The 27,889-nt window shown below is 38.7% G+C and overlaps 1 protein-coding gene across 3 annotated transcripts in view; it reads right to left on the bottom strand.

Annotated features, from left to right (window-relative positions):
• Positions 1 to 27,889, bottom strand: part of GPBP1 (GC-rich promoter binding protein 1) — a 68,791-nt gene that overhangs the window by 24,494 nt on the left and 16,408 nt on the right. For 2 of the 3 annotated variants that reach the window (XM_028119040.2, XM_028119042.2), the window contains exons 3-5: positions 14,467 to 14,586; positions 2,055 to 2,178; positions 1,705 to 1,928 (exon numbers count right to left, since the gene is read on the bottom strand). In XM_028119040.2, coding sequence (XP_027974841.1) covers positions 1,705 to 1,928; positions 2,055 to 2,178; positions 14,467 to 14,529 — 411 coding nt within the window. In that variant the 5' untranslated portion in view covers positions 14,530 to 14,586. Of the gene's footprint in view, positions 1 to 1,704; positions 1,929 to 2,054; positions 2,179 to 14,466; positions 14,587 to 15,049; positions 15,240 to 27,889 lie in introns of all 3 variants that reach the window. The other variant, XM_028119041.2, reaches the window with a different exon arrangement.

Here is a 27,889-nt window from a genome sequence, read left to right as displayed (position 1 = left end):
AACAAAGAAATAATCTTTAAATATTATTATCCTCAGGGTGCCTGGATGGCTCAGTTGGTTAAGCGTCTGCCTTCAGCTTGGGTCATGATCCCAGGGTCCTGAGATAGAGCCCCACATCGGGCTCCCTGCTCAGCGCTCCCAACCTTAGTTAGCCCTTCACACTAATTCTTCCCCTCTTCCTTCCAGTTTTAACAAAGATTACTCCTTACCAAGTAGGTCACAGGTTAAATGTCACTTCCCTAGAGAAACCTCTCCTGACCTCCCAAAGTAGCCACCCAGTCACTTGTCTAAATTCTCTGCAAAATACTACTTTTTCATGTCATGAATGCATCTAATAGAATAGAAATTAAGTGAGAGTAAGCACCTTGCTATCTTGTTCCACGTATCAACAGCTAGACTCATATAGCCACTCAAGAAGATACGGAATGAAAAATGAGCGTATACAGAAAAAAAAATTACCAGGGATGAATCACAAAAAATACTAAAGATGGTACACTAGATCAATTTTTTATGCAACTGGAGAAGCACAGTGTTTAGATAGCCACACAGTGAGATTTAAGAATAAGGAAAAATTAAGAAAATTCTTTCTGATTAGTTCGTACTTTTTTTTTTCCTTTTTAAAGATTTATTTATGTGACAGAGAGAGACACAGCGAGAGAGGGAACACAAGCAGGGGGAGTGGGAGAGGAAGAAGCAGCCTTCCCGCTGAGCAGGGAGCCCGATGTGGGGCTCGATCCCAGGACCCTGGGACCATGATCTGAGCTGAAGGCAGACACTCAACCGACTGAGCCACCCAGGCGCCCCAAGAGTGGAGGTTAACATTTCTAATTATATCTAACCCAGGCTAACAATTAGTTTGCTTTCCCTGACCACTAAGAAACTTTTGAATAAAGTACTTGAAAGAGAAGGAGAATTATCCTGGAATTAGCTTAAGAGTAATATATGAATAATCAAATGTTATTTAAAAGAGACAGTCTAAACAAGACATACTGGTAAAATATTCTTTCCAAAAGCTTAAAAGCTTTTTAGAGATGAAAGTTTTTAAAAGATTATATCATGGGTGCCTGGGTGGCTCAGTCGGTTAAGCGTCTGCCTTCGGCTCAAGTCACGTTGCCAGGGTCCTGGGATCAAGCCCTACTTCAGGCTCCCAGCTCAGTGGGAGCCTGCTTCTCCCTCTCCTCCCTGCTTGTGATCTCTCTTGCTATCTTGGTCACTATCTCTCTCAAATAAATAAAAGATCATAAGACACAGGAGTAAGTAGGAGGAGGGAAGGGAATTGGAAAGGGAGAATTATATAAACAAAGAGCCTCACAAAAGGAAGGATTAAAAATAACTGAACCTGGTGGAGGGGTAGGCTAAGGGGCTCAGTCAGTTGAGTATCTGACTCTTGATTTCAGCTCAGGTACTTTATCCCAGGGTCATGAGATTGAGCCCCGCGTCGGGCTCCATAGCCGGCAGGGAATCCTCTTGAGATTCTCTCCCCCTCTCCCTCCCCCTGCTCCCACTCACACACGTGCACGCGCCCACTCTCTAAAATAAATAAATTATAAAAAATAAAAATTTAAAAATAAAAAAATAATTGAACCTGTCTGGTGTGATTTCTACAGAAAATGAACCGTACTGATTAAAACCTCATGAGAAAGCCTTGACATTAAAATGACACTTGCGGAAACCTCGTTTGTATTTAAACTACAAGAAACTTACAAAATCCTCAGCCTCAAACTGTTTGCGTTCTCTCTTGTCTTCTTTCCTCCCCGTTTCATTGTCAGGTATGCTGTTTTCATGTAGTCCTTGGCTTTTTCCAGAATGGAAAATATTGCTACGAGAACGGGAACTTCCACCATGGTATCCCCCTCGATGATTTATGTTTTCAGTACCATTTCTTCCATGCATCCGCCATCCATTTTTTTCTTTCCTTCCAAAATTACCTTTATTTGATAATGGTAAAGTATTATAAACTCAAAAATGGTTATGCCTAAATATTAATCACTGTCTACATTCTTAAAAGCATGAAGAAAATTATCCTTAAGCTTTTATTTCTTAGCAAATTTTACCTCCATTAGGACGTCCAATACCAGAATCAAAGCCATCTGAGGAGTTGTGTCGTCGACGATTCACATCAAAACGATTTTCTGTCCATGAAAAGTTTTCAGAATGCTTCTCAAAATTTATTGACGACTGAAACAAAATAAGCCCATAGGTAAACATACATATAAAACCTGGCTTAATTTATTTCCAAGATTCTAAATGGTTAAGAACATTCTGTAGTTACTTTCAGTGTATTTGATACTGGTAACTTATTACAGATTCTGCTGTTGGTCTATTTTGTCTAATAGAAATCATTCTGAAAGAGGTTAACGACATCTGCTTACCCAAAAACTTTAAAAGTAAAATGCCACCATAAGAAAAACAAGGCAAAACATAGTGTACTTCTCTTACATATCAAAATGTAAAACTCCGTATCATACATTACTTGATTTAAAATAGCTCAAGGTTTTCTTTAGTATCAGAAAAGTTATGGCAAATGAAGTTAAAATTCTAAGTTCTTCAGATTTATTTCCAAACTCTTCCCCAAAACAAATGTTTTTTAAAAATTCTCGAAATAATATATAGAGGCACCTAGCTGGCTCAGTCAGTGGAGCATGCGACTCTTGATCTCAGTGTTTTGAGTTCAAGCCCCACGTTGGGTGGAGGGATTACTTATGAATAAAATCTTAAAAAAAAAATGTACAAGAATTATTTTTAGGGGCGCCTGGGTGGCTTGGTCGGTTAAGTGTCTGCCTCCAGCTCAGGTCATGATCTCAGGGTCCTGGGATCAAGCTCCCTGCTCAGCAGGGTGTCTGCTTCTCCCTCTGCCTCTCCCCAGGCCCCCTGCTTGTGCTCACTCACTCTCTCTCAATAAATAAAATCTTTAAGATTTTATGTATTTATTTGTGAGAGAGAGAGAGAGAGAGAGAGTGTGTGTGTGTGTGTGTGTGTGTGTGTGCACGCACACACCAGCTGGGGGAAGAGCAGGCAGAGGGAAAGGGAGAAGCAGGATCTCTGATGAGCAGGGAGCCCAACCACACAGAGCTTGATCCCAGAACCCCGGGATCATGGCCTGAGCCGAAGGCAGACGCTTAACCAACTGAGCCACCCAAGTGCCCCTAAATAAAATCTTTAAAAAAAAAAAAAAAACCCAAAAACTATTTTTAAAAATTAGGAATCTATAGGGACGCCTGGGTGGCTCAGTCAGTTAAGCGTCTGCCTTCGGCTCAGGTCATTATCCCAGGGTCCTGGGATCGAGTCCCATGTTGGGGTCCCTGCTTGGCGGGAAACCTGCTTCTCCCTCTGCCTGCCGCTCCCACTGCTTGTGCTCTGACAAATAAAATCTTTTAAAAATAATAATAAAAATAAAAATTAGGAATCTATAAAAATCATGAATGTCACAACTGTTTATAAACGTCGCTGTTCTTTCCCAGTATTAACCCATTAATCTGATAAGATCATAATCAAAACTTCAAATCTTTTCTTAAAATGCCCTGACCACTTCTCTGGGCTGGATTTATCTTACAACCACCTCCAGGACAATGAGCAGAGTCTCTCAGTTGCAATGTAAACCCACTGCACATACCCATGTCATCCACTGGGCCCCTCCACATTGTCACTGTGGGACTTACTGGTGCTGCTCCCCGGAGCAGCCTCATCCTCATTTTGCTTATTGTGCCATGAAAGATAAAGTCCCCTTGATTTTCTCATATCTTCAGCCAGCATCCATGCAACAGTAGTAACAGGTCACCATGGTAGGCCCCCAAGCAGGGTAAAAACGCAAACCATTCACAGACCGCTAACAGTTTGGGTGGTGAGGATGTACACTAACAGAGCTTAAATTTTGTAGAAAAAATAAATACAAGGGTCTCTAGGCCACATTAGGGCCTAAGCGAAGACTCTCACGATTCTGGCAGCAACAGCTGTCATCCAAGTGACAGGTGGAAGTTAAGGGTCCCTCAATGTTTAGCGGTCAACTGGCAAAGAGTAGAATTGAAACCAGGTGTCCAAACAGTGCTTTAGGTTTGGTAACTCTACCAAGCAGAACGAGGGGATTTTTTATTATGACAATGGAGTCCCACCTGAAAGGCAAACACTGCTGTGGCTGCTGAACCAAGACAACTCCAAAGATGAAATAGAGGTCAGCAATGAGGATACAGAGTTTTGGGAAGATTAAAAAGTCATTAGAAGAAAATCTGTTAAGGCTACGGTCTACTTGGAAACAAAATAAATGCAGAACCTAGCTTCCTGGAGGGGAAGTGTTCTGTGCCCTCTATACTCCCTGATCCCTCCCTTCCCTACTAACATCAACCTCAGCAGCCTTTATGAGAATGTCAAGTATACTAGTATTTAAGGAAAGGGACAAACTTTTATAGCTCTGCTAGACACACATGCTCAAGTCACCATCTACCCACTCCCAAGAGGAGTGAGACAGTACTAAGCATAGGGATGGCTGAAAATACTGAGGAATGTGGGAAAGGACATGTCAGTGTGGTGCATGGGGGCAGGAAAGGCCCCATCCTGTGAGTCTGCTGAAGCCAGAAGGTACACAGGAGAAGAAGCAACATCAACCCTGGATTGAGGAAATCAGAAGAGAAACAGTAAGCCTACAAGCCACGCATGCAATCCCCAAAAGGGTTATCTTCTCCTCTACCGTGTACTTTCCCACATTCACAGATGAAGAAATCATGTAATCTCCCAAAAGCCTGGATTGTAACCCTGAAGTGCATGTACAAAACTTCTTAGTCTGTGCCACTGTAGTGAGAAAAGGTGCCCCAAAGACCCAATTTGACTGACTCTGAAGTCTGAGGAAAATTCAGCAGTAGGAAAGAAAAATTAAAGTGATCTTGCAGGTGAGGCTTTTAGAGCAATTCAATGTACTATTGTTGTTGTGTTTGAACTTGGTACTAATTGTTACTGAAAATGCTCAAGATTTTTCCATTCAGGGAATACCACAGGATGACAGATGATTCCTGTCCCCTTCCAGGTAGTCTAGCAAAAAACACTATATGATCCCAGAAGGAAAGAAAGAAAAAAAAGAGAGATATAGTTGGAAAATTTGATGGGCAGTGGAATACTCAGAGGCTATTTCCCAGTATAGCAGTGCCATGTGCCTGCCATGTACACCCCCTTTTTAAAGGGTATATGGCTCTTGCCCTACTGCTGAGCTCTTAAATGAAAGTGAACCAGAAAAGGGGGCCCATTAAGGCTCCTGATCAAATGCAAAGTATTTGAGCATGCAGCTGACCTGGCCACTGGGACATTTGTTTTGCACGAAGAAGTGGCAACTACCCTCTGGGGTAAACCTTATTCCCCTCCCTGAGACCGTAACAAGATCCTGGTTCAATAAGGCTCTCAAATCATAGTCCCCTAAATGCCTAGGTCTGGTTCACTGCTGATTCAACTCCGTTAAAAGAGGACAGTGTCCACTGGGTGGCAGCAGCCATCCGCCCCAACAACTCTGGAAGACCAAGTGGCTAAGTATTATTTGGCACAATGGGCTAAAATAAAAACTACAACATTGGACTTCAGTATTAAGGACTAGACATTTTATGTTTTTCTGCCTCTTGGACTGCTGCCAATGCCCTAGTCATCTGGTAGATCACCTGAAAAACTAGAGACTAGCATATTAAAGGTAATTCTTTGGGGTTATAAACTGTGAAGCTGCTACTGCTGCTGAGACACTCTGAATCACTCAGATGCTTACCAGAAGATATGCTGGCATAAAGAACAACTAAAATCAGAATACTGCTTAAGTCTGTAGCACGCTATCTAGATCCATCATCACACCAGACATCTAACTGTCCACTACCGTAGACTGGTCACAAAATAAACCACTTTTTCTTTCTGATGCAGAAGCCCCCTCTGCATGCTAACCTGTGAGCCTGCCAAAAGTTGGTCCATTTGTCCCACTGTGAAGGAGGCCACATTACACATTACACATCAAACCTGTGATCATTTCTTGGAGTTATCAAGAGTGTTTCATCACTGTTGAAATTTTTTCAGGTTACAGTGTTACTGTTGCAATCTGACTGGCTAACTCTGGTCACTCGATTGTGACCCTTGAAATTAATCCATGTCATTTTTTGGACCATCAATATTCCAGTATTAGTGCATCTTTTGTCATGAAGGTCAACCTGCAATGGGTCAATATTTAAGTAGTATACTCAAGACATTATACACACCCTACTATCCACAGGCATCCAGTCTATCAAAAAACAGAAATGGTTTCCTCAAAATTCAACTCAGAACAATCTGCAACTCTACATTCCTCAACTCTTCACACACTTTAATGAGACACTTTGGTCAATGAATGCAGCACGCCCAAAAAGAGATCATCTCTTCCTAGCCACTTCCTAGGCAGTAATTAGGATAAAAAAAAAAAAAAAAAAGTAAGAGTTATGAAATTATACAGACCTATTTCTTTTTTTTTAAAGATTTTTAATTTATTTGAGAGAGAGAGACACAGTGAGAGAGGGAGCAGAAGCAGGGGGAATGGGAGAGGGAGAAGCAGGCTTCCCGCTGAGCAGGTAGCCTGCGGGGCTCGATCCCAGGACTCTGGGATCATGACCTGAGCCAAAGGCAGTCGCTCAACAACTGAGCCACCCAGGCGCCTCAATATACAGACCTATTTTTATCTCTTCACATGATGCTTCTTTCCCCTAAGAGAAACTGCAGGCCAAGCTACCTCTCAAGGTAATGTCTGGTCAAAAAGAAACCTAATGAATTCAAAAAATCTGGTTTGGCCACCTGGATTCTCTTTTTGGTGCGACATGGTCCTATATCTGAAAACAGTGACCATTTCCTTCAGTATACTTCTCACCAAGTACTCCGTACAGCGTCCAATGTGGACTAGGGTGAGCATAATGGGTCTCTGCAATTATATAAAAATGTTCTTAACCCACTTACATCCAACTCTTCCAGATAAAAAATCTGGGTGCGAGTAGGAAATTTTTAAGTGACATCAGCTATCCAAATAAGACACACCAATTTCATGGGTATAGAAAGAAAAAACCCCTAGCATCTGTAGAGGGAACATCTTTGACTCCAGAAGGTGCAGGAAGGAAAAACAATTATTGCTCTATCTCCTAGAACCAGCACCACTGCCTGAATCATACAGAAGCTGGAGAAAACATTGATCACTGCTAGATGTGTCATCCTCATATACTTTGAAATCAGAAACACTCATGTGACCATAAACAGTCCCTAACTATTCTCCTGTGCTTGATGTCAAGAGCCGTTCCTGAATGTGAATGTGTGAAAACACTTAAACCAGCACAACCTGGGTGTGCTTGGGTGGCTCAGTCGGTGAAGCGTCTGCCTTCGGCTCAGGTCATGATCCCAGGGACCTGGGATCAAGCCCGCATCAGGCTCCCTGCTCAGTGGAGAGCCTGTGTCTCCCTCTCCCTCTGCCTCTGCCTGCCACTCCCCCTGCTTGTACTGTCAAATAAATAAATAAAAATCTTAAAAAAGCAGAAACAAACAACAACCCAAAAAACCCAACTGATAAAAATTCATGATTCTCCGAACACCTGACTGGTCTCAGGTTATGCCATATATGGCAAATGATGCTCCAAGTAATGGTAACAATGTCCATGATTCTTAACCAAACTAATTTAATAGTAATCCAAATCATGTTTAACAACAAATCCCTAACTAAAGTGATCTGTGCCCCTTCAGGTGGAATGTCTTTACGTGAGGGAAAATAAGCCACAGGCTAGCTTCAATGAAGGATGAGAGTTGTTTTTTGGCCCATCTACTGTCCTTATAATTGTAGGTTAAGGACACCAAAAATCAGGTCAGTTTAAACTCTCCTGAGTGGATTTCAATGGATAACAGAGAAGCCTCAGACCACATACTGGCTGGCTGGGGGGCGGGGGGGAGATCACCTACCGGTCCTCTCTAGGATTTGCTCACAACCAGCTAGATCCTGGCCTTACCCTGCTGTTCAGAATGTTAACAGAAGCCTTAATTAAAAATGCTGTATAAAACAATTAAATGGATTTGGTTTTAGCCTTGCTTAGAATAATCAAAGTGGCTGACAGAGTGGTATAATCATATGAAAATTCAAGTTTGGCCAAGAACATGTAGGGCTGATGGGTTGATTGTTGGGACAGGAAACCCATCAGGGGCCCTGAGCACTTCCTTTCATTCTTTTTGTATGCCAAGAATGCAAGAATGCAAGGCCTTCACTGCTCTTTGTATGGCCCATTTCTCAAGTTTATGTCTGCAGTGAGCATCATTTGAGGGATGACAGGTAGCATCCTTCTCTGGGACAAAAAGCAAGATTATAAATGCGGCAGACTCCCCCACTCAGCACCAAGGGTAGCATCCACCTGGACCCATCCATGTCAACTACAAAGGTTTTAGTGGGCATGAAGAACCAGTGCCAACATCATGCTTATTCTGCTTGTCATGCTACTAATAAGTTCTTGGCCCTTGATCCAGGAGTCTCATGTCTCCTGCCAGCACCTATGTTAGCTTGCTAGCAGGATAAAACCCAGACCCTTCACAGATTGACACATACACAATAACATAATAATAAGAAATACAAGTAATAAGGCTAAAAAGGTAGATAGGAAACTTATTATTAGTGAATGTATGATTGCCCATATTTAAAAAACCAAAATTTAACAGAGTAAGAACTAAAGCTGCTAGATACAACACTAACACAAGATGTAACAGATCTGTAGCAAAGACTTAATAATAAAGCTTTTTATTCTTTTTTTAAGTAAACTCTATGCCCAAGGTGGGCCTGAACTCACAATCCCAAGATTTAGAGTTCCATGCTCTACCAACTGAGCCAGCCACACACCCCAATAATAAAGCTTTTTTAAAAAATATCATTTAGGGGCACCTGGTGGAGCTTAAGCCCCATGTAGGACATACAGTTTACTTAATAAATGTAACTCCATGTCCAAGAAAGAGTGAAAATGCAGTTTATGACAATGGCAAAAAAGTTAACTGTAATAATCTAACAAAGTCTGACAAGCATTTAAAGTAAAGAGAATAGTTATGCTCAGTACACCATGTAGAAGAGGAATTTGGCAATATCTAACCAAGTCCCAGCAATTTTTTCCTAAATCTACACTGAAGCCTTCTATTCAAACTGTGGTCCACAAACAAGCAGAATCAACATCACTTTGAAGACTGTTATAACTCGGGCCCTGTCGAAGACCTACTGAAATGAGAATCTGCATTTTAACAAAATCCCCAGGTTATTTCTTTTTAAGATTTTATCTATTTATTCATGAGAGACAGAGACAGAGAGAGAAAGAGAGAAAGGCAGAGGGAGAAGCAAGCTCCCCACCCTGGAGCAGGGAGCCTGATGCAGGACTCGATCCCAAGACCCTGGGATCGGGACCTGAGCTGAAGGCAGACGCTTAACCGACTGAGCTCCCCCAGGAGTCCCCCAGGTTATTTTCTTATCCATTCAAGTGTGAGGAGCAGTGGCCTAAAATTTCTTACCCATGTGTACAAGGAGATACCATAAAAACATTCAATGCAGTATTTCTCTAGAGTAGCCAAAAGTTATGTTATAAACAATCTAAACTTTAACGAACAAATAAAATGTAGTATAGATAAACAAAATAGGATACCACACAGAGTTTTAAGATACTTACACTACATTTGTGGATATCAACATGGGGGGAGAAGATCTCAAAGATACAATGAATGTAAAAGTAAGATGCAGACATACACATGAAAATCACTGATAAAAATTTTTAAACATACATAACAATACCACTTGACATTCACATATGTAGTTATAGGAACATATGCTGAGAATACCTCTGGGGAAAAATGAAGAGAAAGGACTGTGAAGAAATAGGACAGTGAACTTCAACTGCATACATAATGCTTTACTTCCAGAAGCAATAAAACCTAATATAGAAGAATGTTAAGATACGACTATCTTGATATTTAATAAGTACTCATTTAATTATTATCTATCATTCTCTTGTACGTTTCATTAAAACCTTCAATGAGGTTTTTTAAAGAATTATCAAAACATGTAAAGAATTGCTGAATCACTATATTGTACACCTAAAACTAATATAACACTGTATGTTAACTATACTGGAAAAAAAATTACAAACTTAAAAAAAAATTACCAAAACAAATAAGCAAATTACAAATTACAAATTACCAAAGCAAATATATCTGCAATGGCAAACAAATTCCCCAATTTAAGGGCGCCTGGGTGGCTCAGTCGTTAAGCATCTGCCTTCGGCTCCGGTCATCATTCCAGGGTCCTGGTATCAAGTCCCTCATCCGGCTCCCTGCTCAGCAGGAAGCCTGCTTCTCCCTCTCCCACTTCCCCTGCTTCTGTCCCCTCTCTCGCTGTCTCTCTCTGTCAAATAAATAAAAATCTTAAAAAAAAAAAAATTCCTCAATGTGAAAAGAGCTATTACAAAATCACTAAGAAACACATTACATGAACAAGCAGTTAAGAAACCATAACACCAAAATATACTCAACCATAATTTTAAACTGCAAAATAATAAAGTACCATTTTTCATCTAATTGCAGATTAAAAAATGTGAAAACATCCAGTGTTGCCAAAACTGAGAACACTAGACCCCTCATAAAATTCTGATGGGATTATAAATAAGTATAACCTTTTTTTTTTTTAAGTAGGCTCCACACCCAGCATGTAGCCCAACACAAAGCTTGAACTCAGGACCCTGAGAACACGACCTGAACTGAAATCAAGAGTAGGACACTTAACCGACTAAACCACCCAGGCACCCCAATACAACCTTTTTGAGAGCTATTAGACATTACCTACCAAAATGTACAAACCCTCTGATCCCCTGATTCTACTAAGAATTTACCCTACAAATGTATTCAAGAGATGCCTAGACAATCCTGCAGCTTAGTCCATTAATTGGTAAACTAATTAAATAATATATATAGATCCACTCAAAGATTTCATAGACACTGAAAAGTTAGATCCGTAAGCAGTGATGATAGATATTGGAGATGCCATCTCTAAAGTGAAAAAATTTTTTTTTATCCAAACCAGGATAAAAATACACTCTAGTGTATGCATAAAAGCATCCTAATATTCACTTTTGAAAATCAATCTACTACCTAACAGTCGAGAAAAGAAATTTATTAACTTGATAAACATTAAAGTCAGGCAAACATGGATTCATAACTTAGCTCCAGCACTTTGGGGCACATTACTTACCTCTCTCAACCTCAGTTCCCTCCTTTGTATATGGGAGAAAGAAAACAGAGAATTTACCTCTTACGTTTTTGGTTGGTATTCACATGAACTGTTTTATACAATCATTGGTACTCCTTTGTATACGGTAGAAAGAAAACAGAGAATTTACCTCATGTTTTTTTGTTGGTATTCACATGAACTATTTTATACAATCATTGGTACGTACTCAAAAAAAAAAAAAAGATACTACCATGAGCAAGAAAGAGACCCTCTCTATCCCTTTACCGTCTTTATCCCTTTACATACTTAAAACCTTTTTCTGCATTCCTTTAAAAAATAATTTAGCAATTTTTTCTTGGACGCCCGAAGTATGAGTCACTAGTTAACAAAAACTCTACATAGTAAATAAGAAGTTTCAATGAACTCCACTACCAGTCTGACTGAATTTTCTGATCTTCTCTTAGCCTGAACTTTAAATACACATTTTCAACGCAAGCCAAGAGTTTACGCATTATTCAAATAAATTTTGGTAAAATATTAATGACTATTTTTTAGATGCTGCAGTAAAAGAAGCCATAACGCGCTAATGCTAACACTCTAGCCATAGAAGTAATTACAAAATATTGAATATGAATTTACTGTAGTGGAATGTCATCAAACAGGTCTGTATTATTTTGTACTTAAAAAGAATAAAAATTCCTGTATTTTCTATTTTGTACCACATATCTGCTCTTTCAGTATCACATCCCCGCCATCAACCACCTTCTCCCCCACCTTTTTTAAGTAGGCTCCACACAACCAACATGGGGCTTAAGTTCACCACCCCGAGACCAAGAGTTACACGCTTTTCCAAATAAGCCAGGCAGGTGCCCCAGGAATCTTCCTCCTTCTAACAATACTATGAAAGGATACCCCAACCTGATTACAGGGATTGATTTATCACCCTTCCTACGGTAAGATGGCCAGAAGCAGCATCTAAAACAAAGAGATATCTAAACTTTTCCAGTATCTACAACCATTTCAGTTCAGTATTGCTTGAATAATAAAAATATTACCCAAAATTTAACTCAGAAACTATTAAAGGATGGTAGTATCAGTAGAAATTTACATTTTCTAATAAAGAAAACAGAAAACCACAAGAGAAAACATTAGTGCACCACAGATGTATGACTATTATTTTAGTTATACCTATGTGTATACAAAACATTACGTAAAATTTACTTTTTATTGGGTCCCAATCAACAGCTCAAACGTCAATGCCCTATGCCACATATAACTCAACCACATGCAGTTTAAAATTTCACCACATGATGGGGCTAAAATTCTACACACCTCAGAAAACTACTGAAGTCCACTTCTAAAAATATCTTTTTATTTCAAGTCCTCATGCCTTTGAACAATAAATAAAGACTTCCATTACACTGAAATAGAGAACCCCACAGTAAATTAGTCTGTTCCATTTATTCAGGGTAAGATTAAAAGGGCTCTGGCAGAAATAAGAGGTTAATTATAAACGAGAACCCATGAATAGTGATTTGGAGACATGAAAGGATAAGATGGAAGGTGTAAGAAGTCATTACTAAAAGGTCTGTATTTGTCAAAACCACACTGGGTAACGTCTAAAGAAATAATTTCAAGTACTGCTAGTTAAGAGTTCAAATAAATACCATTTTCTGTAGGTAATCTAGAATAGGTTAGAATAAGTGAGATTTAGAGGTGGCAATCCCAATTCTCAAAATCATCATTCATGAAGACCTATATCCAAATTAAGGGTCAGGTTCTGCAAACTGAAAAGCAGTAAGGATTTCACCACCTAAAGCAACAGTTAACCAACAGTCAATCTTAATCAATCTGATTTACATCTGAATGAAGACAAAAATTATTCTCAATCTTATTGTTTTGTAACTAACTTTCCAGGTGCTAATTTTTTATCAATTTTATCAATTCCCTTGAAAATGAAAACAAGTCTTATACTTATTTCAGATAAAGTAAACAATAGAAAAAAGAAGTAAAGGTGGGTGGCAGGAAACTATGTAGTCAAGCTCTTAGGCAGGCCTGAAAAAAAATAAGCCTGCTAGAGGGCTACATTAGAGAAGCTGGGTTTACAAGGAAGTGGGGAGGGGAGTAAACTACACAGACCTACACCTAAGAGGAAAGGGGACAATCAGAGAATCTCTAAGAAGTGATCTCAGCAGCTTAATCAATATAAGTCTCCATTTCCTAACAATTTCAAATCCCACTGCACAGGCTATGAAATGAAATATTTAATCATTTGACAGCATTCCAAAATGAGACCTATGTAATGAGTACAGAATAGGAAATGCATCCTGGATTCTAGTCTAGGCTCACAGTATTTGAAAAATATGAAAAACAGGCAAGTCAATTAACCTTCCAGAGAATCCATCTGTACAAAATTACGGGCCAAAATTTGGGCCAATCTATTATGATCTGACAAGTCCTTACTGGGGAAGGACTTTCCAAATTATAAAAATTGTTCCCACAAGAGTTGCTTTTAATAAACTTTTTTTTTTTAAGAACTGTCTGTACCCCAAAAGTTCCTAGATGAACGCCTTAGCATGGTAGAGCATGATTAATAGGCAAACAGATGATCAAGACTCTCCCTTGATTCCTTTGCACTATGGAAAAAACAAAGTCAAAGACAGCTATTAAGCCAGTTAGACTGATTCTAACCAATTCCAAGGTCTCTCTTACCAAGTCTTTTAAGTGGAAGACAACTGCAATGCCTAGCAAGTCTTATACAAACTCTTGTTCTGATTTTTAAGTAAAATGAACATTTCTTAGATTACGGAGGCCTGATACGTAACAATGTTGCAAAGTTTTCATCGCTCCTGAAATTTTAGTGATGTGCCATTCAAAGTCTTATTTGTCTGAGAAAGAAATCTTCTGGGTATAAGCAAAGACCTCAAAAGCCTCAGATTTTTCTTTTAATGTATTACCTACAGTAAGTAAAGCAAGTTATTATCTAAGGAATAGTACAGATAAAGGTAATAAGATACAATGTATCTAATGGGTTTGAGTTAAAATGTGTGGACCCGATTAGTACAAAAGACAACTGAAGTAAATGGTACAGTATGGTGATGGAAAACTGACTTTTTAAATAATAAAAACTAACAGATTCCCTATGAAATAGATAGTAATACAAGAAAATTTTCTCCACAAAATTAAGGCTTCACGTTCCAACTACATTTGCATACAAGAAGAAATGAGAAGCAGACACAAAGACAGAAAGAAATGCAGAGTACCTTTGTTGATGATGGTGGAGTAGGAAAATTAAGCCAGGCTGGAGCAAAGTCATGCTGCGCCATTTAGGTCCAGTCTCTCCAACTCAGTGAAACAAGGCTTCAACACCTCATGGCAAGTCCCTGTCATATAAAAATGGAAGGAAATTAGACCTGGAGCTCCTTGCCAAAATTATCTTCTTATGGTCTATCTCCTCTAAGCGACAATGATTTTACTACTCTAAGATTCCAATTATGATGAAATTCTAAAATAGGCAAAAATATAACAGAAACTAGATCACTGGAGTGGATGGGGGGAGAGGGCCTGTGGGGGAGGGGTATGACTGCAAAGGGAAGGTTATTCTTGAGGTAATGGGGGTTTTATCTTGATTGTGGTTATACAAATGTACAAATCTGTCAAAAATCAAATTGAATACTTAATACTGGCCAATTTTGCTATAAATAATCCCAGGAAACCTTTTTTTTTTTAAATTACAATGGTCTAATCACAGACATCAAGTGTCTCTAGATGTGACAAACTAGGATGCACATTATACCATCTATAATATATTTTCACCCCTAACCCAGATGGAATCTGAAATCTGACCTACTAACTTTCACGAAGTTCAACACAGAGGAACAAATTAAAGGAAATCTGAGGGAAGTAATCCAGCAAATCCAGATCACAGGATACTCGACAGGTGAAATGATCGTTTTTTTCCCCCCAACAAATACATGGCTTTCAACATGCAGATCAAACACATGTGGGCCTTACACAGATCCTCACTCAAACCAACCTTTAAAAAATGAAAATTAGAAAACAATCAAAAATTTAAACATGAACAGAACACTAAATAACATTAAGAAATTATTACTCATTTTAGATGTGACAATGATAGTGTGATGGTGGTAAATAAAAGACTGAAGTCTTTACAATTACACTGACGTATCTGGAATCTGTTTTAAAAACCAGATAATGCTAAATGGGGCTAACTGAAAATAGGTTGCACATATGTTTATAAATAATAGTACAAGGAGGTGTGTAAATACTCTTTTATATATGTTTGAAAATTTTCACAATGAACAGGTTTGTTGTTTTTTAGTTACAATCATCACAATGAGTACCAAATATTTTAGACACTAGTGCTTTTCTGCATTCTGAATTAACTTTTTGGGAGCCTCTATCAACTGCATCAATAAAAATTTCAAGTTGCCAGCCCAATCTAAACACCAAATTCAGTTTTTCTTTTTTTTTTTTTTTTTCAAATAAGGCAGAAGCCAATTGAGCAACTGTACTCATTTCAATACAAAGCTTAAGACTATCACACAATGAAGAAATCAAACTTTCTGTGCACCACAATGTCTGAGTTTACTCATAACAAATGTTTTATATTTACAACTGCAGAATCTCGAAAGTGAAATTTTAAAAAACAAAATCAATACCACTGTTAATCTTCCCTTTTCCAAATTCTTTCAAATATTGTTTCTATGTTTCTATGAGACTACCAACTTGCTAAAATACTTTAAGAAAAATTCTCAAATATTATAAAATATTCTATTTTTACTATCCCAAACCGTAACAAAAGGTTAAGAGTAGGGACGTCTGGGTGGCTCGGTCCGTGAAGTGGCCGCCTTCAGCTCAGGTCATGATCCCAGAGTCCTGGGATTAAGTCCCGCATGGGGCTCCTTGCTCGGCGAGGAGCCTGCTTCTCCCTCTGCCTGTGCTCTCTGTCTCTCTCTGATAAATAAATAAATAAAATCTTTTTAAAGGAAAAAAAAAAAAAGGTTAAGAGTGGCCAGACACAAGAAATGGATACAAATGGTAACTCACCAGGGTAATGAAAATGTTTAAATGGTATAAGCTTATATGAGCCATGAGCTGAAGGTGGAAAAACCCTGATACAATCTGAGTAACCTGAGACAATCAATGCCAGTAATACATTTATGAAACAAATGTAAGAGTGTACCTACTCAAAATAAACTACAGAAAAATTCAGGCACCCTAAGCTCTAATTCTATTACCATCGTATACTACATTTTGAAGTCTTCAGAAATCAAAATGGAAACTAAAGTGTTTCTGGATGAGTAAAGGAATCCTATTCTTACATGAAGCCTCATACTAAGCTGCTTTGTGATGTATATAATAGGATGTTACTTTCCAGTAAGCTTTTGTTGAAAAGTCCTAAAATTACAGTTTCAACTAAATGGGAATGAAAAACTGCTTTTATAGTGTGTACAAAAAAAAAATTGCAGAGAATCTGAAATAAATAAAGCTTATCATTTTAAACAATCGTCAAGTGATAACTTATATACTAAAAACAATCCCTAGGAGACAAACCAATAATATTACCTATTCATTTTTGCAATGTCTTTAGAATTTTTAATTTAAATTTAGTTTTAAAAGATAAAGTATGAATAGTTAATGGCAAAAGTTTTCACGTTCTGAAAAAAGGTAAAGAACACTATCAGCTAATATTAAGGCATTTACACAAGTGAGAAGGAATCATGATAGGGCACCCCAAAATATGCTACTTTAACATAAGAATAGTTTTGAGCTGAAGGCATTTTAATTCTTGCAACTCCTTATCTTTCTAAAAGCAGAGCCTCCAAAAAGAATTTATCAGTCCCCTCCCCTGGAGCAACTCTTCCCTACAGACACACACACAAAATCAGCACCACACCCAGACATTGCCACAAACTTATCATTTCTCCCATCAATTCTCCTAAGGGCCCATTTACCTATCTTTCCAAAAAGTTATCTGTTTTTCCATAAGTGCCCTTCCCCCGCTCTCCATGGAACTAGGTAGAGTTGGCAAATTCTAACCACCCCCGAGTTACTCGGAGGTAGGAGCACACTCTAAATTAAACTTGTTTGTTTTCTCTTGTTAATCTTTCTTTTGTCAGTCTAATTTACAAGGCCCCAAGCCAGGGAACCTAGAAGGATAGAAGAAATTTTACCCCCTTACCTGTATAAAGCCAAATTAAACTTTCAAAAGTGCCACCCTATCAATTTCTTTTAACTACACTTAGTGCCATCCAAATTAATTCTATCTTCCTTTCCCTGTGTAATATTAGGAGCTGAATTGTGCCCCTCCCACATATGTCCAAGTTGCAAGCCCCCCCACGTCTGAATAGAACCATTAACTGGAGATAAAGGCTTAATGAGATTAACTTAAATGAGGTTGTTAGGGTGGGCCCCATTCCAATCCTTTGTCCTTGTAAGGGGAGGAAATTGGGACACACTGAGACACCAAGGCTGCACAGAAAGCGACCATGTGAAGAGGCAGCAAGAGGGTGGCCATATGCAAGCCAAGGAAAGAGGTCTCAGAGGAAACCAACCATGCTGACAACTTGATCTTGGAAGCTGAGCTTCCAAAACTATGACAAAATCAATTTATTTAACCCACTCAGTTTGCAGTATTTTGTTATGGCTTCCCTAGCAAATGTTAAAAGAAATAAAAGGCCCAAAACTGACCTCTCCTAAGCCCTGCATTAACAAACTGAAAGACTTTATACCTAACCTGATTACACTTTAAGACCCTCCCAGAAAAAGGGGCACGTGGGTGGCTCATACGGTTAAGCATCTGCCTTAGGCTCAGGTCATGATCCCAGGGTCCTCCAATCCAGCCCCCTGTCCAGTCTGCTGCTTCTCCTCCTCCCTCTCTGCACCACCCCCCCGCCCCCCTACCATGCACTGTCTCTCTCTCTCAGATAAATAGATAAAATATTTTTTAAAAAAATACCCTCGGGGCGCCTGGGTGGCTCAGTTAAGCGTCTGCTTTCGGCTCAGGTCATGATCCCAGGGTCCTGGGATCAAGCCTCGCATCAGGCTCCTCACTCTGCGGGAGGCCTGCTTCTCCCTCTCCCACTCCCACTTCCCCTGCTTGTGTTCCCTCTCTCACTGTGTCTATCTCTGTCAAATGAATAAATAAAATCTTTCAAAAAGATAAATAAAATAAAAATAATAATACCCTCCCAGAAATGAAATCTTAACTGGTCAGTCTGGAATTTCCTGGTCAGCAGTAGTGAGGTAATCACCTGACAGACCCCTTCCACCATTTCCTAATGAAAGATGAGGTAATCCACTTTTTCCTTGTCCCTGGCCCTTTCTGCCTTTAAAAGTCGCCATTTTGTACAGCTCCTTAGAGCTCCTTTCTATTTGACAGAAAGGATGCTGCCCCCATTCATGAAATGTTAAATAAAATCAATTTGATCTTTAAATTTACTCTGATGAATTGTTTTTTAACACAGACTAATACAAACAAGAATATCAGAAATACACTAATCAAAAATGTTTGTATGTATCAAGTGGTATTTACAGGAGACTGGGGGATGCAAATTAGCAGTCCTATTAACGGTAATTCCAGGTTATTAGGAATCTTCCACCAGATTCCATTATACTGTCCGATGGTCCCATATGGACATAAACAATATTTTTAAATGCTGATGGCATGAAAATCCTAACTTCTAATCTCAACCTATTTACAACCAGTTAATGAACAAATACCTGAAGTCTAAAAACATCAACTGTAAGAAAATTTCTACAGGAAAAACTGATTCTGAAAAAATCCTTATGAAATATTGTACAATTTTAAGTGCATGTGCCTGACTTAAAAACCACTGAATAACTAAAAATCCAAAATAGAGTTCTTCAGATTGAAAAATGCACTCTGGCAAAAAGTACACAAATAGTAAGGTATTTCCTATTTCTTACAATGTTTTTAACTTCTGAACGCACCAAGTTTGTGCCAAATGTTTTCAATGAAAAACTCAAAACTGATTTCATCAGAATGAACACCAAACACTATCTTTATAATGGTTTACATTTCAGATACCAAAAACTTTAAAAATCACAAAGCCCGTCAAAAACATGGGGCGCCTGGGTGGCTCAGTTGGTTAAGCGACTGCCTTCCGCTCGGGTCGTGATCCTGGAGTCCTGGGATCGAGTCCCACATCGGGCTCCCTGATCAGCGGGGAGTCTGCTTCTCCCTGACCCTCTTCCCTCTCGTGCTCTCATTCTCTCTCTCAAATAAATAAATAAAATCTTTTAAAAAAATGCAACATCAACAAATAGGTAAGGCATTTTAACTAATTAAGGCAGATTTTTATGAAAGAACAGGCTTCAGAGTCCAGTGGTCCTGGATTCAAATCAACTCAACCAGTTACTAGGCTGGATGACTTTGGCAAGGTAATATCAAACTGTTTCTTCTCTTCACTAAAATTTAGGTGACTACGACTTACCTTCAACTTGGAAACTATTAAAGTTCTAAAAAGACAACTACCCTTTCTTACCAGATTATCTACATACAACCCTTTTAAAAAGGTGGTTTTTCATTTAGCCAAACTGCTCATAATCCTTCATTAATAAGAACCAGAAAATGACTATTCAACTTTAGTTCTCTTGAAAATAAGCCTGTGAAATGCTCCTTTCATATAAGCTTAGTTTAATATATTAATAAACTTCATTTAAAAAGTGGGTCTTCCTCTTCCTGATTCAGGACTAAAGCCATTTATATGAGGAAACACAAGAGGGTTCCAGACTGTGAAAAGTCAGAGTAGGGATGAAAGAGTATCAACACCTGGGAGTGGCCCAGCACAGGATGTCAGTGTCAAAACAGGGTGAGGAAGGGTCCATGCAGGGACAGCCAGGGATGAGGCACTGAACCCAAAAGAGTGGAGAAGGCATGGGGGGGGGGGCGGTTAGTGAGAAGCTTCAAGATGCTAGGCCGGCAGAGGTGGGTGTCCACATGTGGGTGGTGGCAGTGGCTACAACAGAAGATCAATTATACACAGGCAAAATGAGTAAGTACTGAGAATAAGGAAAGTTAAGTTTCATACTGTCAAAGAACGCAGTAGTAACGCAGAAAGGGTGAAAACTAGAGTGAATTTTGCAGTGTTATATTCTATCAGTACGATTAATGATTAATTCACAATATATTAATAACATTAAAATACTTACGTTCACATATACCAAAGTAACATTTGTTTATGTATATGTACCTCTCCCAACTCTGCACTGAGAGGGTGTGAGCACAGTGACTCTATAATAAATGAGCATACTTAACAGAGTCTTTTTTTTTTTTTTTAAGAGTGTGCACACACACAAGCAGGGGGAGCGGCAGGCAGAGGGGGAGAGAGAAGCAGACTCCCCGCTGAGCAGGGAGCCCGACAAGGGGCTCCACCCCAGGACCCCGGGATCATGACCTGAACCAAAGGCAGACGCTTAACTGACTGAGCCAACCAGGCGCCCTTAGGATCTTGGCTTCTAAAAACAGATTTCCACTAAACAAAAGCAGGGCTTTGAGAAATAGCTGATTCCCAGGGCTGGAGAAAGATGACAAAAATAAGCCTAGAATATTTTATCTTAGCACAAAGGAAATATCCAAATAATGATTATGAAATATCAAAAGGACATAGAAACCAGCTTGAATGGGTTCCCACTGGCCAAATCAGGACAATATGAGCATTAGAAACGAGAAAACACATGTTTAGGCCATTAACACAAAATGGTGAAAGAGGGAACTCCAAGAGCCTACCCACCCCTTCACAAAATCTCAAAGCAAAACTCAAAACAAAACTCAAAGCAAAATCTGTCAGAATCAGCTCTGTCAGAACTCTGAAACAAAGGCTTACAGCAATCAAGCACACTAAATCTAGAAAACAGAAACAGAAAACAGAAATGGTAGGAAAGCTTTGTAGCATTTTTACTTGCCCTTGACCCCCATCTCTCCGGGGCACAGTGGAGGTCCCAAAAAGGCAGTGTGGGACCCAGGTCTCTAGTTCTGGAGCCCTGTAGAACTTTTTCTCACAGCATTATGTTTGTATAAACCTGTCTGGGGCTACCTAAGAAATGACAAGAGGTATTTATTTGCCTTTGTTTTACGTAACATGGAAAGAAAAGCTGCTATTTAGCATTTCCTTCCAAATAGTAAGGTGCATGAACCTCCTCTTCCTTGGGACAAAGGTTTATAACTGAGTAAACAACAGCACACCTAAGGCATGGAAAGAAAGGGTGAGAGACAATTTTCTTTGGGAAATTATGACATTACAAAGAACTCCCTTGTAACAGGAGGCTTAGAAAACCACACAAATACCCAGGGCGAGACACATGCTTAAAAAAAAAAAAAAAAAAAAAACCTGAGAAGACCCTCTACTTTCACCTCAGATTATTCTTTAGAGTCAAAACAGGAAATGAAGACTAAGATAGTTATAAACACTGTGGCTAATCATTGAAGAAATGCCCTGACACAGACCTAATGGGCAAAAATTGGGAGAGTTACTTTTTAACTTTCCTTTATTTCTATTCCTTCTTGGCTCCAGACATGCATCTGCAAACTAGCTGAACACGGCAAAGGTAAAAGTGGCTCTTGTTTGAAGAGCTCTCAGAGCAGCACTATCCACGGACAACAGAAAAGAAACTGCTACTGTATAGCACTGAAATTACTTTAGTAATGAACCTTTAGTAAGTCTTATTAAAAGGCTGCAACCTGTCTCAACAGTGCTGTGAGCACTAAGAGCTGGTTCCTTGTTTGACCCATGTGTGAAAAGATCTGTCATCTTTGGACAAGATAACATACTGATCCTGATGATAAACTTCTGTATTTTCTTTATCATGGATTTTTGCACTAATTTTTTAAATTTTACTAAAACATCTGAAAAACCAAAAACAAGAAACACTAAGCTAAGGGACCACAAGCTAAGGGAGAGTGACTTCAGAGACTACCCAAAACAAAGAACACAGACTTTATAAAAATAGTCTCAAAAAGTCACTAAACAAACACCCAACTACAAACCCACAGTAAATAACCCTGAGGACTGGGGGGGAAACACATTCGGTTCCCACAGTCTCCAAATTACAATATTAAAAATGCTCTATTTTCTACAAAAAATTACAAAGCATTCAAAGAAATATGAAAGTATGGCCTACTAACGGGGGGGAGGGGGGAATGAAAATTACAAAACAGTCTCTCTGATGAAACACAGACATCAACTGTCCTAAATACAAAAAGCTAAAGGAAACAGAGAGCAAGGTCTCAAAAAAACAGAATATCCGTAAAGAGGTTAAGAATTACAGAAAGGAACCAAACATATTCTTGGACCAAAAAGTACAATAACTGAAATGAAAATTTCACTAGACAACTGCAAAGGAAGACCTGAGCCAACAGAAGGAAGAACCAGATTAAGTGTAAGATAGGTCAATTAAAATTATCAGTCTGGAACAGGAAGGAAAAAAAAGAAAACCACAGAGAGTCAAACCTCAATTTTGACCTCCAACTTTCTAGTTAGATTCTTCTTTTAAGCTTATTTTTTGGCTCAGTCGAAAGACCCTGAGGGCAAAGCATACCCAGAAGGGAAGAGAAGCTACCCTCTCAAGCAATAAGGATTATCGTCAGCCAGCAAGACACCTCTGTCAGTGAATGACTCCCAGACAGTGATCGATTTGACCTTCACTGCCTACCTGCATGAACCCAACTCATCTTTGCCACACATTTTCCTTATATAAACCTGGAAGTATTTTCAGCATTTTGGAGACAATCTTTGAGATACTAGTCCACTGTCTTCCTGGTGTTGGCCTCACTGAAATAAATTCCTTTCTTGTTTCACCACTACTCTTACCTCTGCCTTTGGATTCTGTCAGCAGCGAGTGGGCGAACCTAGTCTGTTTGGGACCCCCCGAGACAGGTGCTCTTGCACCTCTGCTCCCCAGCTACAAAAAGACCTGTGGGACACCATCAAGAATACCAACATACACATAGTGGAAGTATATATAACATACACATACTACCTATTAAAATTCCAACATTCTTTTTTGCACAGAGAAGCCATTCTCAAAATCATTTGCAACTGCAAGGGATCTCCAACATCCAAAATAAAATTGAGAAGAATAGAGTTACAAGACTCACATTTCTGTGTTTCAAAACTTATTACAAGGCTACAAAAATAAAACCGCAATGGCGTAAGGACAGATACATAAACCAATGGGATGGAACTGAGAGTCCAGAAATAAAAGTCATACATGTATGGCGGCCAGTTAATTTTTTACCAAAGCACTAAGACCATTTAATGGGGGATAGAATGGTCTTTTCAACAAATGGTGCCAAGAAAGATGGATATTCGATGGACTCCAATTCACACAATATACAAAAATAAACTCAAAATGGATGAAAGACCTAACTATAAAAACTAAAACTACAAAGCTATCCGAAGAAAACATGGAGGTAAAGCTTCGTGATCTTGGATTTGGCGATAGATTTTTATATATGACACCAAAAAGACAAACAACAATAGAAAAAAAGGCATTCATAAAAATATGAAACTTCCGTGGCAAAGGGTATTATCTAGAAAGTGAAAAGACAGATAAATGAATGAATGAAAAGAATGTGATAAAGTATTTGCAAATCATATCCTGATAAGGGTCTAGAGCACTGTGAACTGTGTAAGACTGATGAATCACAGACCTGTACCTCTGAAACAAATAATACATTATAGTTTTAAAAAAAGACAGTAGGAAGGGAAAAATGAAGTGGGGGAAATCGGAGGGGGAGACGAACCATGAGAGACTATGGACTCTGAGAAACAAACTGAGGGTTCTAGAGGGGAGGGGGGTGGGGGATGGGTTAGCCTGGTGATGGGTATTAAAGAGGGCACGTACTGAATGGAGCACTGGGTGTTATACGCAAACAATGAATCATGGAACACTACATCAAAAACTAATGATGTTGGGCGCCTGGTTGGCTCAGTCGGTTAAGCGTCTGCCTTCAGCTCAAGTCATGATCCCAGCGTCCTGGGATCTAGTCCCACATCAGGCTCCCTGCTCAGCGGGGAGCGTGCTTCTCCCCCTGCCCATTCCCCTGCTTGTGCTTTCTCTCTCAAATAAAATCTTTAAAAAAAAAAAACTAATGATGTAATGTATGGTGATTAACATAATAAAATTAAAAAAAAAAAGAATACATAAAGAACTCTTTCAACTCAACAACAAAGACAAAACATCCCAATTTTAAAATGGGCAAAGGACTTGAAAGACAACCCCCCATTAAAGAAAAAAAATAGTATCAAGCATTGATGAAAATATGGGAGTAACTGGTACCCTTGTATATTGTTACTGGGAAGGTAAATTGGTGCAAACACTGCAGAAAAGTTCAGTAACTCCTTAAAAAGTTAAATATATACCATATGACCCAGCAATACTATAAATATATATATTTATATATATATATGGATATGGATATACCCAGAAGTGAAAATGGGTATTCAAGTATTTGCACACCAGTGTTCAATACCAGATCTATTCACAGCAGCCACGAGGAGGAAGTATCCCAAATGTCCATCAATACATCAATGAATAAAACAAAAATGTGGTGTATGTACACATATATTCATTATAAAGGAGTGGTAAAGAATTAACCTCAAAAACATGCTAAGTGAAAGAAGGCAGACCAAAGGTCACATATTGCACAATTCCAGTTATATGAAATATCCATGAGTAAATCCAAAGAGATGAAAAGCAGACTGGTGGTTGCCAAGGATTGCAGGGAGGGAGGAATGAGGAATACTGCTAAATGGATACAGATTTTTCTTTTTGGGTGACAAAAATATTCTGGAATTTAATAAAGGTGGTTTTACACCAGTGTGAATGTACTAAATACCACTGAATTGTAGGCTTTAAAATGGTTAACTTCATGTAATGTGACTTTGATTTCAATAAGAGTGCTGTACTACAACCCCTTGAATAAAACACCATCAATCCAGATATAAATGCATACACTGAAAAATTTAAAAAGGTTATTTACACAATTTTAAGTACCTCTTACCCCCCCAAAATAAAAACAAAACCACTTATTACAATTTTGCAGTGAAATAGCCAGGTAAATAGCCTGGGAAATCTTTAATGAACAGATCAAAGTGAACATCATCAGTTATAGAACAAACTGAAATCGTGTGCCAAAACAGAATGCAATGACCGAAGATAGAACTGCTTTACTTCTGTAATATTCTAGTCAAAAATGCATAACCCAAAGAAGCACTGTCTGAACGTGAGAAATGCCAACTAGAGAGACATTATACCACAATAACTGGCCCATGATCTTCACGCATCAGGATATAAAAGGAAAATCATTTTTAAAAAATGGTAAGTCTGTGACACATGCTAATCCTAAATCTTCTGTGAGTCACATTTTAACTTTTAAAAACTATGACATTTTGTTCCACTGAATTTTGTTTTCATTGCTGTAATACCATAATGAAACTCTATTAATATTTAGGAGACACCTATTAACAACTAGGTGATTTACAGACTTTCCTAATAAAAAGTAAAAGAGGCCCCTCCCCTCTAGATTCTGATTCCACAGGTCTTAAGTAGGACCTACAATTCCTTTTTTAAACCAGATTTAAAGTGATGATCATCAGGAAAGGATGGTAAATACTGCAATAAACATCAAGAATAAAACCCCTGGGCGCCTGGGTGGTTCAGTCGTTAAGCGTCTGCCTTCGGCTCAGGTCATGATCCCAGGGTCCTGGGATCGAGTCCCACATCCGGCTCCCTGCTCAACAGGAAGCCTGCTTCTCCCTCTCCCACTCCCCCTGCTTGGGTTCCTGCTCTCACTGTCTCTGTCAAATAAATAAAATCTTTAAAAAAAAAAAAAAGAATAAAACCCCTACCTAAGGAACATGGCCTCTAAAGGAAAATATTCTATAGCTTGACTATTTTTTACATTGGACCATGAAACAATGTCCAGTAGCTTGTTATCAATATACTTAAAATTATAGATTAGACAAATATAACAGAACATTAATAAATTTCACAAGAACAAGAAATCTAGAATATTACAAATCCATCCTTTAAAAAGTTTCATCTTAATGTTTCCTTTAACCTGGAATTTTCTTAGACCCTTTCCTCCTCAGTTTACCCTTTTGTTAAAATATTTAATTATTTAAGTGCAAGCGCAAACAGGGGGAAGGGCAGAGGGAGAGATTCAAAAGGGGACTCCCTGCGGAGCCTGAAGAGGGGCTTGATCCCAGGGCCCTAAGATCATGACCTGAACCAAAATCGAGTGGGATGCTTAACCGACTGACTCACCCAGGCACCCCCTCAGTTTACCTATTAAATTTGTTCAAAACCTGTCCACGCTTTGCTCACCAGAAAAAAAAAAAATGTTAGAGAACTGTGACTGTTAAATTGTTACATACAAAAATTGCTGCTCCAAAAAGAATTTTAAGGAGAAAAAAAGCATTACTGGAAACAGGATGCTTCTAATTCTCAAGTTTCTAGACTACTAAAGGTAAAATATACAAGGTAACTCAAGAGCTGTGAAACTTAAAATGAACTTCAAAAGACTTAATTTTCACTACTAAAAAATATAAACCCTACTCTATAAACAAATTTTTACGCATTGAGCTTTTCTTTCCTCATAAAACTGAAGTAGGTTAAGTCACCCTGAAATTTTGTCTAATTCAGCTATGAGACACTTTTTCTCATAAGGGTTGGTAACGGTACATTTTAATTAAGAATTATACTGCAAACAAGCTGGACTCAACTGGAATAAAACTGAATTCAAATAAACTCATTTACTCAATAGCCAATGTGGTCAAAGTGCTAAACAGCGGAAGATACTTAAAGGCTCAAGAGGGTAGTCCCCCTAGAACATTCTAACAGTTAACAAATAATTGTTTAAAAAAAAAAGTGCACCCTCAAAACCATTATCAGAAAATTGAAGTATAAGCAAATTATCTGAAGTATTTACCATGAGAAAAATACCAAAGTTATAAGGGTTCAAATGAGGTAAACAGATACACTTTTAAAAAAAAGAACAAAAGAGGGTGCGCCTGGGTGGCTCAGTTGGTTAAGCGACTGCCTTCAGCTCAGGTCATGATCCTGGAGTCCTGGGATCGAGTCCCACGTGGGGCTCCCTGCTCAGCGGGGAGTCTGCTTCTCCCTCTGACCCTCTTCCCTGTCGTGCTATCTCTCATTCTCTCTCTCTCAAATAAATAAAATCTTTAAAAAAAAAAAAAAAGAACAAAAGATATACCGGGATCAGCTTAAACATGTTCTCTGAAAAAGGGGCAGATTCACAAGAGATTAAGTAATTTACCCCTAACCTACACAGCCAGTAATGACAAGACCTGGACAGTAAGAACCCTAGATCCTTCTGCCTCAAAAGCCATGCTCTTTTGTTCACTATCAGTATCTCTCAAGTGATCCCACACAAATTACTGAAAGTTAACTCGTTCTCCTGCTCTGCCCTGCTCCCACCTCCAAACCCCACCACCACCCCAAATATATTTCACCCCAAATACATTTCAGAAAGTAATTTATCTTCAAGTTTCATTTTACTTTATAAACTTATGAAAATTCTCCTTCCCATAAAGAACTATTTCTGATATATTTGTTTGCCGAATGACATAATTCATCAATAAACATTTATGGAGCAGTTACTCTAAACCAGCACTT

This window comes from Eumetopias jubatus, unplaced genomic scaffold, assembly GCF_037043125.1.
Source record: "Eumetopias jubatus isolate StellerSeaLion01/CBP00866 unplaced genomic scaffold, mEumJub1_p1.0 scaffold_5, whole genome shotgun sequence".
Lineage (NCBI taxonomy): Eukaryota > Metazoa > Chordata > Mammalia > Carnivora > Otariidae > Eumetopias > Eumetopias jubatus.
Note: the sequence above shows the minus strand (reverse complement) of the source record. Positions and strands in the feature narration are given on the sequence as shown.